Source organism: Spodoptera frugiperda, chromosome 28 (assembly GCF_023101765.2).
Source record: "Spodoptera frugiperda isolate SF20-4 chromosome 28, AGI-APGP_CSIRO_Sfru_2.0, whole genome shotgun sequence".
Taxonomy (NCBI): Eukaryota; Metazoa; Arthropoda; class Insecta; order Lepidoptera; family Noctuidae; genus Spodoptera; species Spodoptera frugiperda.
In genome coordinates this window covers 3670086-3684606 of record NC_064239.1, presented here as the reverse complement: position 1 = coordinate 3684606, position 14521 = coordinate 3670086, and the positions used below count along the sequence as shown (strand labels likewise).

Here is a 14521-nt window from a genome sequence, read left to right as displayed (position 1 = left end):
ATAAGCCTCCTCTACCTAAATGGTTGTATTTTAAGCTCGACAGACTGCGGTGCGTCGCTTTCCGCACGTGCTTCAAAGAGCCATCAGGCCACCACGGATGGGGTTGACTGTCTGATCCGGAGCTGTGGACTATCTAGCGGGTTTACCGGGGCTCCGGCTCGGAAAGCAGGAGTAGGAACAGGGTGGTTTTTAATCAGTAAGAGACGAGCGGGACTGTTCTGACACTCCCTCGCCCAAGGCGTCAGAAGTCAATGGATGACTTTTCCCTCTAAAAAAAGCCTGGTGTCCACAGTTTAAAACGCTCAGGTTTTTAAAGTAGCGATACTGTTAGTTTCTATTTCTGAGTCGCATCTCACTCATGTGTTACTCAGTATATTTGTTTGCTAGTTTATTATAGAATAAACTAGCTACTTCCGCGCGGTTTTACCCGCTTTACACAGCTCCTATTCATTGTACCTAGCGTAAATAGACTCAACTTCAGCTTCATATATTAGTATATTTAAGATAGGAAGCCTCATAAAAGTATAGAGGATCAAAAATTACAAAGGATTCAATGTTAATGTATTTATTTACTAAAGTGTGGATGAGCACAAATAGTTCCCTTCTAAACGTGTGTAGGTGTAGGATGGCCTGCGGTTAACGTTCGCAAAGTAATGTAACTAATTTCCAAGGTATTTTAGGGCCTACTGAGAGCCACGATGACGAAACTATGACTCGGTCAAAATGTTCTAGTGACGAAGCACGTGTATTTTTGTCTATTTTTGATTTTGAATCCCCAAATTTTAATTTAATGTAATATACTTTTAGTATAAAATGTTTCAATATTAATTTTATATTAACGCAAAGAATAAAATAATGTAGATAATAATTGATATCGGTAAGTCGATTTTTAGGATCGATTGTTTCAGTCACATTTTGTAAAAAAACTTAATAAAAATTCAGCATTCTTATGACAGGATTATTCAATAAAACATAAGACACAGATTTATAAAATAAAAATTACATAACTTAAACAAAAATAAAAACACAGTCATGCTTTTTTCACGTTTCTGTGAATTTTTTCAATACAACATTCTATTTCTATATTTTTATAATTCAAATGCAAATTTGTACAGTCCTGATTACATGGTGTTTGCTATAAATATACGGTTATCATAATCTACCTTCATTGTTAGTTGAAAATGTTGTGCAAAGTATTATTCGATGTCATTTTAATATTGTACTTTGTTATGTGAACTGTGAACGTTATCGGAAAGCAATGGTTGTGTCTACAGAAAATTCTATTAGTGCCAAGAAAGGGAATCCCTGTATGCAATGGTTGATGGCTATGCTAGGTAAAACAGTTTTTTTTTTAAATAATACATTAATTATTTTTCAATGAAAGGATGTATTTTGATAGGACTTGACTTACGTAAATCAGTTTGGGTCATGGCTATAAATTATGAAATTTATTTTACACACCCTGTTATATATTCTTCCTTGCTAGGTTGAATATTTAAAAATATCTGTTTACCCTTTTACTCGTAAAATGTTGAGAATGGTTAGTAATCTCCGCAAGCGTATTCAACGTAAACATGGTTCACGCAACTGCTATTTGGCAACCATGTTTTAAACACAAACTATTTGGAAGATAGATTCGGACATTCCACATAAAATACTAATAAAACTTAGTTCCAAGCAATTTTGCGATCACGTGATCACACTTAAACCCATAACTTGGCCACGTATTTCGCTGCGCCTGCCAATTTCATTCGAAACAAACAGCAAACAGACAAAAAACAAATTTGAATGCGACGCGCAATGTCTATCAGGGAATAACGGAACTGTTTCATTTATAGCGAATACCACACTCCTAACATATGGGTTTCAAGCGGGCTGGGTGTCACCGATGACAAAAGTTTTACAATCAGAGGATTCGCCGGCCGGTTATCCGTTGTCAGACTATGAAATATCATGGATAGCAAGCTCTCTTTGTATAGCGGCGACTGTCGGAGTCTCTCTATTCGCCTACATCGTTGACAGATATGGAAGGAAAATAGCTATTCTAATAATGGCTGCTCTACAAGCGGTAAGTGGTTTCTTAATGTTATGTTAATTAAACATCGGTTAACTCATTTGTCAAAATTATAATAACTTGTATTAAAATGAGAGTAAAAGTCTTGCTCTTATAATAATTACAAAATTCATCTGTAGCTAAAGTGAAACTTCGTTATATTTACTTAGGTACGTACTTTCCTCGACTCTGTAATCAACAAAATAACAGACATTTCGTTCAGTTACATTTTAAGTAATAAGCAATAGAACAAGAAGTAATGATACCTCCCTATCCTATCCTTCCACTTAAATGTTTTAGGTTCAAGGCCGGTTTCAGTACAATCAGTTTATTTATGTTAATTGTTAGGCTTAACTAATACCTTCTCTGAATTGGTCAAGGATACAAAATTGGATTCGGTGAACATTTGCTACACTGAGTGTAGAGCTATCCACGTTCGTTAGTGTTTATTACTAGGGATAACTAGGTTTATAGTTACGAGTTTGATAACCGCGTTGCTTAGAATAATCATAAAGTTTGTCTTTTTCAAAGCTATCAATATGTCAACCTTAAAGACTAGGTTATCTTATAAATCTTTTGAAGAATAAAATTAATTTCATGTATTTTACTTTATATAAATTGTTTTCAGTTATGTTGGATAATGAAACTATCCTCAGCACACATAGCAGTATTAATCACAGCCAGATTGTGTGCTGGGATCTCTGCCGGCGGTTGTTACAACGTAGTACCAATGTACGTCAGGGAAATAAGCCAGGATGACATAAGAGGGGTGCTCGGATCCTTCATAATTCTGTTTCAAAATATTGGAATACTGGCAATGTTTGCGATGGGAGCATACTTGAATTACTACACTGTGCTGTGGATCGTGGTTTGGGTACCAGTTTTAACTATACTACTGATGTTGAAGGCACCTGAATCACCAGCCTTTTTGGTGAAACGTGGGAAAATTGAGGTAAGTGTTAAAAATATGCCTGACTGAGGGTCGGTTCATATCTGACGTAAAATACGTCGAGCGGATCATCGGTCGCACTAACGTATCATTGGTTGAATGTGAACGATCAAGTGTTTTTTCTATAGGTACATTTATCTGTTCTGGCGTTACGCGACCGACAATACGCGACGTATCTTCCGTCAGATATGAACCGACCTTAAGTAAAGTTCATAAGTAAGTTAAGAATGTTTTTTTTTTGTATTTCAGGAGGCGACGTCAACTATAGCGTTTCTCCGAAAATTAGAAGTCACCGACAAAGTTATACAAAATGAAATTGACTTCATGAAAAATGAAGAGCTTACTTATAATTCACTGCCGAAGATTTCTTTCAAAAGTATATGTGAGTAACAAAGTTTCTTTGTTCTGTATTTTTTAATATCAGTTCCTTCCACACGATTGGCTATTGTGAAAAGTGTCGTGTGTTTTTATTGAGTGAAATTTTATTTGTTGTTAGTTGCCTGCTAGGTATATGTTTGTCTCTGGCTCGCCCTTGTCATTGTTAATTGTTCTTGTGTAATATGATGTTTCTTGTTTATTTAACCAAAGTCCAAAAATCTTGACGTTCATTGTGGTTTAGCTACAACTTTCTTTTATTTAGTCCGTACATTTTAGTGTAAACTTTTGCACGAGGGAATACAATTTTCGCATTGTTGTCCTCTCTTTTACCTTTGATTAAAACACATTGAATGTGTTATGTCTCTTTATTTACCAAAGATTTGGACGACTGAAGTTACTTTGTGTTAACTGGTTTCTATATGTATGTATCGTCACGCCTTTAGTCCCAGAACTACTGTTCTGGGACTTTCGCTTTTCGCTAGAAAGCACGTAATGTCACTGACAATGTACACCTATTTTTATCATTTGTGTTATAAGTCCTGTAGTCATGTAACAGGAGGGGAGCCTATTGCCATAAACTGGGCACAATTCTAGACTCGGTGCAACTACTGAGAAATTTTTGAAAGGCCGAAAATACTTTACCGCTTACTTTACTTGCTCGGCAGTCCCACGTACGCCACTTAACCAACGAGGCAGCACTAGTTTCTGTATTGTTTAATATTTGTTTGTCTTTATAGCCGGGGTTTTTGGTTGAAGATTTGATAGCTTTTTGTACCTAAATATTATGTTAAATTATGTTGTATAGTTAAACCCAAATCATTGTTGTATATGAAACTAACAACCAGGATGAAAATTTTTAGGTCAGTTTTTTATAGGTACACATATAAAATTGAAATTTGTTTTTCTTTTAAAATACTTATTAGCTTAAGGCACCCTAATCTTAAATAACGCAGGTTGGCTAAAGGAATATTAGATTAAACTTGAGACTGTTCCAGAATAATTCAGCGATAATTTGACGAACGGCTTTATCAAGGCTTTGTTTCCTTTTTGTTCCTATTTTTTTAATCAGCCTTTAGGCGTAATTACAGGACATCGACTTTCTGTTCTGAAATATTTGATCCATCAATCTTTTCCGAGTTATAGTATTAGTTCTTACATATAGTAGATAGTGAGTTTTAAACGTCAAAGTTAGAGTACCAAATCGTCTTCATGTTCTTAAAATTATATTTCTATAATCAAAATAAAAAAAAGCTATGTAGACGATTTCAAACTCTAATACCCACTATTTTGAGCACAAATTGGGATTTACGTTTTTCTATACTTGACTTATGAGAAAATGATTGAAACTAACTTATTTATGTTTTCTTTAACTTATATCTGTATTATTATTTTTTTCAGTTAAGAATAAGGCATGGCGTCACGGCTTCATCCTTATCCTGATTTTGGTAACATTTCAAACAAACAGCGGTAACTTTGCCACTTTGACGTATTCGCCGGCCATTATGAAATCAGCCGGCGTCACGTGGAACCCAGAGCTACAGACGTTGAGTTTCCCCGCAGTTATGATCCTTGCCTCGTTTATCTCAATGAGTTGTGTGGAAAAGTTCGGTCGGAAGGTAAGTCTCCTAATTTTTTTAAATATATTTTTTTAGGGATTATACGTAACAGTTATACATTTTACAACTTACCTAATTTCGGCAGTCACATATATAATTTGTGCAAAAGTGACTTTATTGTCATATTTCGATTGCAAATACAAGCTTTATATCATTAATGGTATTTTCAAAAATTTAAGAATCTAATAATATTTGCGACTTAACTTCAATTAAAAGTAAAATGACTTCAATTAAATTCAAACAATTGCTATTTCAGTCCTCGAACTACTTAAGGACTAAGGACTTCAAGCTCTAGGCTTATATTTTTGCGTATTTACTGAGTAACGCTACACTTTGGAACAAACACCTAGCTTCACTGACAGACAGACTGACGGACAATTCAATTTGACCTTTCAAAAGTTCCTAATAAAGGATTAATTGAAATACATGACTTTGACTTTAACAATCTTTATATTTTTTCAGCCTCTCATCAGCATAACATTTGCTGGAGCAATTTTGGCGCATGCAGTGCTAGGAACAACAATGTTACTACAATCTCAGGGAAGCAATACACCTGGATGGTTACCCGTGTTGGCTATTGTGTTGTACGTCTTTGTATACGCCGGCGGAATCTCACCTATGCCATACATTATTATGGCAGAAATGTTTAATTTCCAGGTAAGCAATACTTTCAATAAATTGAAACATAAACAAGATTAGATTTATAACCTAAGTTACGGTTTTTCCGGAGCTGCGGACTACCTGGCGGGTTTACCGGGACTCCGGCTTGATAAGTAGGAGTAGAAGCAGGGTGGTTTTTAGTCAGTAAGATTCTGACAGCGAGGGGGATCTCGCCTTGCCCAAGGCGGGAGAAGTCATTGGATGATTTTCCGCCATTAAAAATAAAGTTACGGTTTTTAAAATGTCAATAAATTATTAGAAGCAATACGGTACAAATACAGACAGGACGTCTATATCATTTAATTCACACAAACATGGACCGTATGCTTTAAAAAATAATGTCTATTTCACAACAAAAACGAAAAAAAAACATTCCCCACAGCTGAACACATAAATACTATCGAAACCAAACTTGTTCTTGACAGGACATTACTTACATTATTTGCATACTTATTGTACTTTTTATTTCAGATACGAGCAAAGGTAATGGGTTGTTTAGTGACATACGCATGGTTCATGTCCTTTCTCCAGTTGGCTTCGTTTACGGCCGTCGCGAACTTTCTTGGGGTATACACTGTGGTTTATTGTTACGCCGGTATCAACCTCTGTGGGGCTTTAACCAGCTTAATATTCTTACCAGAGACAAAAGGTAAAACTGCCGAGCAAATAGAAATGGATCTATTAGGTAAAAATAAACAAGTACGGTGACCGTTTTGTGGTCAATTGAATATTTTGTTTGTGAGAATGGAATTTCAGGTTTTGTAAATGGTTTTATAAAATTGTTAAAAAATATTATTAAAAGAAGTTAATGAGGTAAATGAAAGAGTGGGTTGTTTATGTCTTTGTAGTGGTATAATGTTAACATATTTTTTCCGCTAGTTTAGCAAAACTATAGGTCAGTCTGATTAACCGGTAATTGAGCAAGCGTGGTGATTAATGTTCAAACATTCTCCGTGAGAGAAGAGGCTTTTGGTCAGCAGTGGTCACTTATAGGCTGTTGATGTCATTGTGTCCTAGTTAAGTTTTCCAACTAAGCCTCACATGTGGAAAGCAATAAAGTATTGAGTATTAAGTCTATTTTTATAAACTATAGGATCAAAATCCGTAAGCTTAAGTTATTTTATATAAGGTACAACTTAATTAGTTCCTAGCTCCGAAGCAACAGTAATTTAAGCATAATAAATGGACTATAAATGTATCGTTGTATTTTCTTATAACCTTTTTTAATACTAAGGGTACTTTTCCGCCAGGGATGTACTTTCACTGATATCTAACCTATATAGCTATGCGAGTTAGATGTGCTATGGCAATGTAGATATGCGAGGAAGATGCACAGCTCGAGTATGCAATGCATCGATAGTAGGGAAACCATCCATAGCAAACATTTATAGCAGACATCTGAGTATGCGACGTATTGATTTTAGGGAAGCTATCCATAGCACACATATTTCCATATAAAAACACGTAGTTTAGCTCAGACCGTTTCCACAAATACTAAGCTATGTGTACCAATGAATATGATTGGTAAAAGCCAAAAGCATCCACAGCAACGTAGCATAGCACATCTCTGGTGGAAAAGCACCCTCAAACACGTATCGACAATCACAAATTAATTAACTTTTTTCTACGCTCAATAAACAGAGTTACATTTTAAAGAGTCAGAGTATCAATTACTGTAATTGCTTTACCTTCTTAACGACATCAAGATGTTCTTTGATAAGTAAAGTTCAAGTGTGTCTGACAACTTGGCTGATGTGGCCTTTAAATTACCGATAAATATTTACTTAAACAGACAGATTCAGATTGGGATAGATGGGTATTAAGTTAGTAGTATTGGTTGTTTGATACAGGAATTAAAGGTCAATCGTCCATGATTCCCTCGACTGCTTCGTTGGTCGAGTGGTCGCAAGTGCGACTGCCGGGCAGAGGGTCTCGGGTTCGATTCCCGGGTTTTTTAAAGTATTACTGGGCTTATTGTCGGTTTTTCGAAAATTTCTCATTAGTAGCACGGAGCCTGGAATTGTGCCTAGTATATGGTAATAGCCACCATACCCTTTTTTCTTCCTAAGAGTATCTAAGAAGAAAGAGTTATGTTGAATACAGAAATAGAACCCGATACCTCTTACTCGGCACCACTCAATAAATAAAGTATAAAGTCACTTAGTAGGTAAGTTTACAAACCACTCATACCAGTTAGTTACCAATTAGATAATTAGTACATACAAGCAACCCAATGAATTGATCATCCCCCCAGTTAAAATAGCGCTTGCCACACCGATTCTCGGAAAGGCCTAACACAGAACTTAGGTAACTATTCGGTCTCGGTGATCATACGCTCAAATAACTGTCAAAGACGGGTCTTACAGGCTATTGCCCGTTAAGTACTAGGTCTAGTTTAGTCTAGGCCACAACTTAATAGGTATTTAAAGAGAAATGGTAGTGTAATTATGACGACAGTAATTTTGTTAGTGTTTGGCTGTCGTTAGAAAAAATGTTGAATACAAATCCTCACTTTTTTTAAGAGGTGAAAATCATCCAATGGCTTCTCCCGCCATGAGTGAGGCGAGAAAGAGTGTCAGACTCTTACTGACTAAAGACCCTCGGTAGTCCCGCTAGGTAGTTTGCAGCTCCGGATCAGGCATCAGCCCTACTGGGCCTCATCTGTGGTGGTCTGATTGCTCTTTGAGGCACGAGCGGAACGCGACGCGTCTCACGACAAATCCTCTGCTAGCGACGCATTTTAAGACAGATGTTTTTAAAAAAATATGATAGGTATGGGTACAGAGTCCATAATATCTTTACTATTTTAGGGAACAGCGAGTAAAGTTCCCTAAGAAAAGGAGGATCCTCCGACCAGGCGAGGTGATCAGCCTGGCGGGCTTTCTGCCCAACTGTTGTTCGTTGGGATTTTCTATCCGTGTTATTTCGCATGTAAACTTCATATGTGCGATGCAGGATATTTGTGACGTCATCCGTTGATTTGCTCGTCGATAGTCTATGTGCGACTACTGTCATCTGTCACTTGTCAGAGTGTCGCCACATCACTCCCCCCCAAGACCGGAGGTCGATCCTGTTGAGACGGCTGTCGATGCTTGAGATGAGCGGTGCCAGAGCCAGTGTAGAATGTCCCTAGTTCCAGTGAGTCGGAACTGTGCCGCTAAATGCCCAGTGAGTCGGGTGAGCGGTGCAGGGTGATACTCCAGTGAGTCGGAGTAGTGAGGCTCGCAGTGTCCCACGGTGAGTCGGGGAATAGATGCTGCGAGGATAGGTGCGTAGTGGCTGGCGTCTGCGTTGACGGGAGGAAGGCGTCCTCAGACCGTGTGCAGAGTGCTGTGCCTAGACGCTGATGAGGCCGTAGGGAAGAACCAGGCTGCATATCTTCGATGTAGCGTGTGGTGGTCCCTGATGAGGCCGAGGATGCTGGTTGGCTGCGACTTGATTACCGCTCAGCGGAGAAGTGATGGGTGAGGGAGATGGCGATAAGGATGACGGTGCTGATCTGCTCCGTGAAGGTTGCTTTCAATCACGTCGGGGTCACCACTTTAGGGAACAGCGAGTAAAGTTCCCTAAGAAAAGGAGGATCCTCCGACCAGGCGAGGTGATCAGCCTGGCGGGCTTTCTGCCCAACTGTTGTTCGTTGGGATTTTCTATCCGTGTTATTTCGCATGTAAACTTCATATGTGCGATGCAGGATATTTGTGACGTCATCCGTTGATTTGCTCGTCGATAGTCTATGTGCGACTACTGTCATCTGTCACTTGTCAGAGTGTCGCCACACTATATTTTGTCTGACCCGGTAATTGAACTCGAGCCTTTGAGGTCGACAGCCTTTCTGACGAGTCACGATGAGATAATAGGAACGTTATCGTATATTTACTTTTTTATTTTAGATGATAGTACGTTCTTTGTGTATCATCGCAAGGTCGTATCTTCTGACGTAGTGATAAGCTAAAGCAATAGCGATATAAATAATTTAACAAACATAATTGTATTCGTTATGTGTATTTAATTTAACCGATTTTAGTTCTTACGTCGTAGATATAAGGTTTTCTTAGAGAGGAAATAAATATTTGCAAAACAATGTAACGGTTATACTGTCAATACGAGTATTTAACCTTTAGACACGTTTTTTTAAAGGGCAAAATCATCCAATCACTTCTCCTGCCTTGGACGAGGCGAGAGGGGAGTGTCAAACTCTTACTGACTAAAAACCACCCCGTGTCTACTCCTGCTTATAAAGCCGGAGCCCCAGTAAACGCGCTAGGTAGTCCGCAGCTCCGGAACGTATTGACCACTACCGTCGTTTATCTGATAAATTATGGCATGTTTTTACTGATATTATTGCTACAATGCAGGTGGCGTGTTGAAGTCCTTCGTTTAGTCGACCATATGGTCGACTACATACATATCTATATAGGTATGATTGTAGCAATCGAAGAATAAAGTCTCTATATAAAGCAAGGGGTACACTAGGGGACAAATCGACACCAGCAATTTATACTGCGCTAACTCAAAAAGCGTACTTTACAGTAGAGGCGTTTAAAGGGAAAAACGTGATAACTTTTACATTAATTAAGATACTTTTTTGAAATTTGGTATGCTTAATATTTAATTTATTCATTGTAATATCTCATATTTATATTTTCTTAATTATTTCTATTTTTTGATTTAGCGCAAGTTAGCCGTATATAAACGTAATTCATCAAAAAAATTTTACATCTTATACACGTCTAACTTATGTTAGCGTAGTGTAGTACGGGACGTCGTAGTGCATGATCAATCATCTGATGCATATTTCAATATTTTATAAAGAACATGTACTTACTCACAAGAATAATAGTCAACGTACCATTAATAAACTAATTAATACGTTAACACATAAGTATTTACTATGTAAAACGAGTATTTAACCTTTAGACACGTTTTTTTAAAGGGCAAACTCATCCAATCACTTCTCCTGTCGCTAAGTCGTTCATTTTACAGACGAACAAGTATACACACAGACGCATCAAACTACGCTAACTATGAGTTAGTGCAGTGTTGCACGGACTTTAACCAAAGTGATCCCCGCGCACACTCCGCTAATAATAGTTGGCGTAATATAAATCGAGTGATTTCAAAAAGTACCTTTACTTAGCGTTTTATAAGATTTGTAACTTTCTTATTTTTGCATATTTCTTCTCAATTTTTTTATGACGTATGTAAACACACATTTTAAGCAACTTGGCATAAAAAAGTTTTTTCCAAATTTCGAGTTAGCGTAGTATAAATTGCTGGTGTCGAAATATCCTTCGATACATCGCCAGCGACGTTGGGTGAAGTAGCGCAACGTTGCCGGACTTTGGACGATATGTTTGGCAACATCGCGCCACACGACATCGCTACGGACATGAGTCGCGCGTTGTTGCCATACAATGTTAGGCGGAAATTCGCTTGTCATGTCACCGATACAATGTCGTAGAATATTGTCCTATAATGTATCCTTGGCTTAAAGAAACTTAAATTTGATTCAGTATGACTGGACGTATGAAGATTTTTAAGCCTTATATTATAAGTCAGGACAGAAAACTATTGAAGACAAATCCTTCGCTATTAAAGTTCATAAGTTGTCTCTTATGATATTAAGAACCTGTCAAAGATACACAACAGTAATAATATTATTATGTTCATATGTGCTCCTATCTACGTCTCTTAAAGTCGTATAGGTAAGTAAAATGCATATTTCATGTCACTTTATGCAATTTCTGTGATACGAGTATGGGCTACTTCACGAAGTTATTTTGTATTCAAATAAGCCCTCTATGCAACATCTAAGAATTTTGAATAAAACCTCAATAAGAATTCGAGATAGAAAATCAGAAATATTGTTAGTAGTAAACTTATCACAGAAGTGTTTTTGAAAAAAATTAAATCACACTTAATATTATAAAGAAAGTTTGTACGTTTAAGTATAAAGAATTTTTGTCTGTTAATTATGCTGAAACTATTGAACGGATTTTGATGAAATTCGGTATACAGACAGGATATGAGCTGACTTGGGTGATATGATGTTTTATACCACGGGAACGCTAACGAAGTCTCTATCAGAAGCTAGTGTACCATTATGCCCGACACGGGAATCAAGCTTAAGATCCCTTACTTAGCAGTTATCCTCATAATCACTATTAACTACCAACAAGACAGTGAACTACAATTATATTTTATTAAATTTAATTCATAACAAATTTCTAAATTGAATCGGAAGTAAACATTCTAGAACATTATTCCGCCCCGCTTTCGCTTATAACTGTAGTCTCAGCCTTACATTTAGTGATGTCAAATATAAACTGATAAATTTAACAATAAGATAATATATTATGATATCTGCTATCTAAGTCTATTTATATAATAATCGGCAAACTATTGTGAAATATTTATCTTAACGTTATCGAGCAGCTGTTGCAAGCTGAGCTAGGTCATGGGTTCGATTCCTCAGTTCGATGAAAGTATTTTTATCTTTTAGATTTTGATGTCTTGTAGCTGAATAGGATGCCGTCTCCTCCTTCTGCGAAGCAGTCATGCTAGCTAAGGAGGAGGCGGGGCGCGTGAGAGAACAATCCTCCTCACGCCCCAGCCGTCGCGAGAGACACTCCGGGCGTCGGGGATCGCGAGACGATCTCCGGCCACCGTGTGCGAGCCTGCGGACGGCGAGCAAGGGTAGCTCACCGCCCGAACAAAACCAGACCCGTGCGTGCGGCGCGTAGCGTTCCGGCGCGCCTCAAAGCCATCAGACCACCACAGATGGGGCCCAGTAGGGCTGATGCCTGATCCGGAGCTGCGGACTACCTACTTCGAAGGCCAGGTGTAGGAACGGGGTGGTTTTTAGTCATTAAGAGTCTGACACTCCCTCTCGCTTCGCCCAAGGCGAGAAAAGTCATTGGATGATTTTCACCCAAAAAAAAAAAAAAAAAGGTAGCTAAAATTAAAGTAAACAAAGTAGAATAATAAAGTTATTTTCTCTTAATCTAAAAGTTGATGGAGCTGCGTACTGCCTAGCGGGCTCCGGCTTGAAAAGCAGGAGTAGCAACTGGCTGGTTTTTAATTAGTAAGAGTTTGACACTCCCTCTCGCCTCACCTAAGGTGGGAGAAGTCATTGGATGATTTTCCTCCCTTAAAACAAAACCTGAAAATTGAACCTGTAGCTGATGAACATCTGTATTAACCGGTAGTTAGATTTTTTATCTAACTTCACCTAGTTCTTTTTGCCATCTTTCGATCATCGAAGTAATAAAAAACCAATACATGACAAATATACTTTAATACACTTTAAAAGACTTAAATCATTAAACGCGACATTATAATGCTAAGCAAAGATATTTAACTCACACAAACACATACAAAATTTCAACGATCCGTCATTTTATTTCATTCTACTTCTACCTTTATAATAATTAACTGTCATTATCCTCATCAAGTGAAAGGGATTTTAAATTACTCTAACACCCATCAAAGATGGTTTCAACTTCCTCGCAAAGTAAACTTTTTGATTAATTTAAATTTATTAGACGATTTTTGAAGAGTCCACAGATTTTTTAACTACTTCTAATACGTTTTTGTTTTACTTTTGAATAATTTTAGAAGTATTAATTTTTGGTTAAAAATGGGCTTAAACGCTGAAACAACAAGCAGATTATCGATACGTGAGAGTGCCATGCTTTGGCATCAATGGGTCAGCTCAATGGTTACATAATATTTTAGAGATAGTCCTGTGCTAATTGAATTATTTGAATGATTAATTTAATTAAATATTGATTTATTAATATGCGGTGTGATATATTATCTCCAACTCTTTACTATAAAAAGTTGTCTTTATTCTACAGTTTTTTTTTGTAGTTGGTGCTAATATTATGTGTTTAATAGCCAAATCAACCACGATATTGAAACAGACTTCAGGCAGGTTAACGAGAATGATCTTATGCCTTGCTCTTGCAGGAGCAATAAATAAATGGTCCTTCTTTAATATCTTAGTCGACATTTACTTAATAATTTCCTCAGCTCTGGAAAACATAATTAAAAATATCAAAAGGCTTCGTCATTTTGCACGTCTATTAGTAAATAAATTGAAGTTTCTTTTAAACAATATTGTTGTGGTTAATTGAAAGAACACGTTATTATGAAATAGTAATTATGGAATAGTTGGCCTAACTATATAGTATCCAATATCCAATGATAAGTAATATAAATTACAACAACGTAGCCTGGGAAAGAATGCCTTGTGTACTATGTAAGTTTGAGCGGTTCGAGGCTCGCACGGAATAACTCTTTGTGTGATCCACAAATTGTTGCTTAGAGTGTCATGTATGTAAACTGGTACCGTATGTAAATGCACCCACGACACAGGAAATCCTAGAGTATGGTAAGTTTTAAAAAAGAAGTATACTATACATAATAGTAAGCATTACACACACACACAAAGTCCCGACTTTTTATCCCAGAAGGGAAAGGCAGATGTACACATTACGGAACGCATTAATGCCGCTGTACAATGTACACCCACTTTTCACCATTTGTGTTTTAAGTCCTATGTAATAGGGGGTGAGCCTATTGCCATATACTGGGCACAATTCCAAACTCCGTGCTACTACTTTGAAATTTTCGAAAAAAGCCCAGCAATTATTAATAGGTCAATTTGTATTTACTATCTAGTGAGTTCGAAAAGTGACTGATGAAAAGATTATGCTTCACTTCGTAGGTATGTTATAATATCATAACAAATAATAATAATAGGTATGAGAAAAGTATATTTTGATACAAAATTCCAACTTGGCAATCTCATAATATTTCTTTTTTTTGCGTTTTGCAAATTCATTTTTACATCTGATTAGT

At 37.1% G+C, this 14521-nt stretch overlaps 2 protein-coding genes across 3 annotated transcripts in view; one reads left to right on the top strand and one right to left on the bottom strand.

Moving 5' to 3' along the window:
- The window catches only part of LOC118264958 (uncharacterized), a 157653-nt gene that overhangs the window by 48507 nt on the left and 94625 nt on the right, over positions 1-14521 (bottom strand). The window lies entirely within an intron of this gene.
- On the top strand, positions 1157-6854 carry LOC118264956 (facilitated trehalose transporter Tret1-like). Its single transcript, XM_035577629.2, has 7 exons — positions 1157-1334; positions 1839-2068; positions 2682-3005; positions 3252-3384; positions 4779-4996; positions 5459-5653; positions 6128-6854. Exons 1-7 carry the CDS (start codon positions 1259-1261, stop codon positions 6362-6364), a joined length of 1413 nt encoding a protein of 470 aa, XP_035433522.2. The 5' UTR covers positions 1157-1258; the 3' UTR covers positions 6365-6854.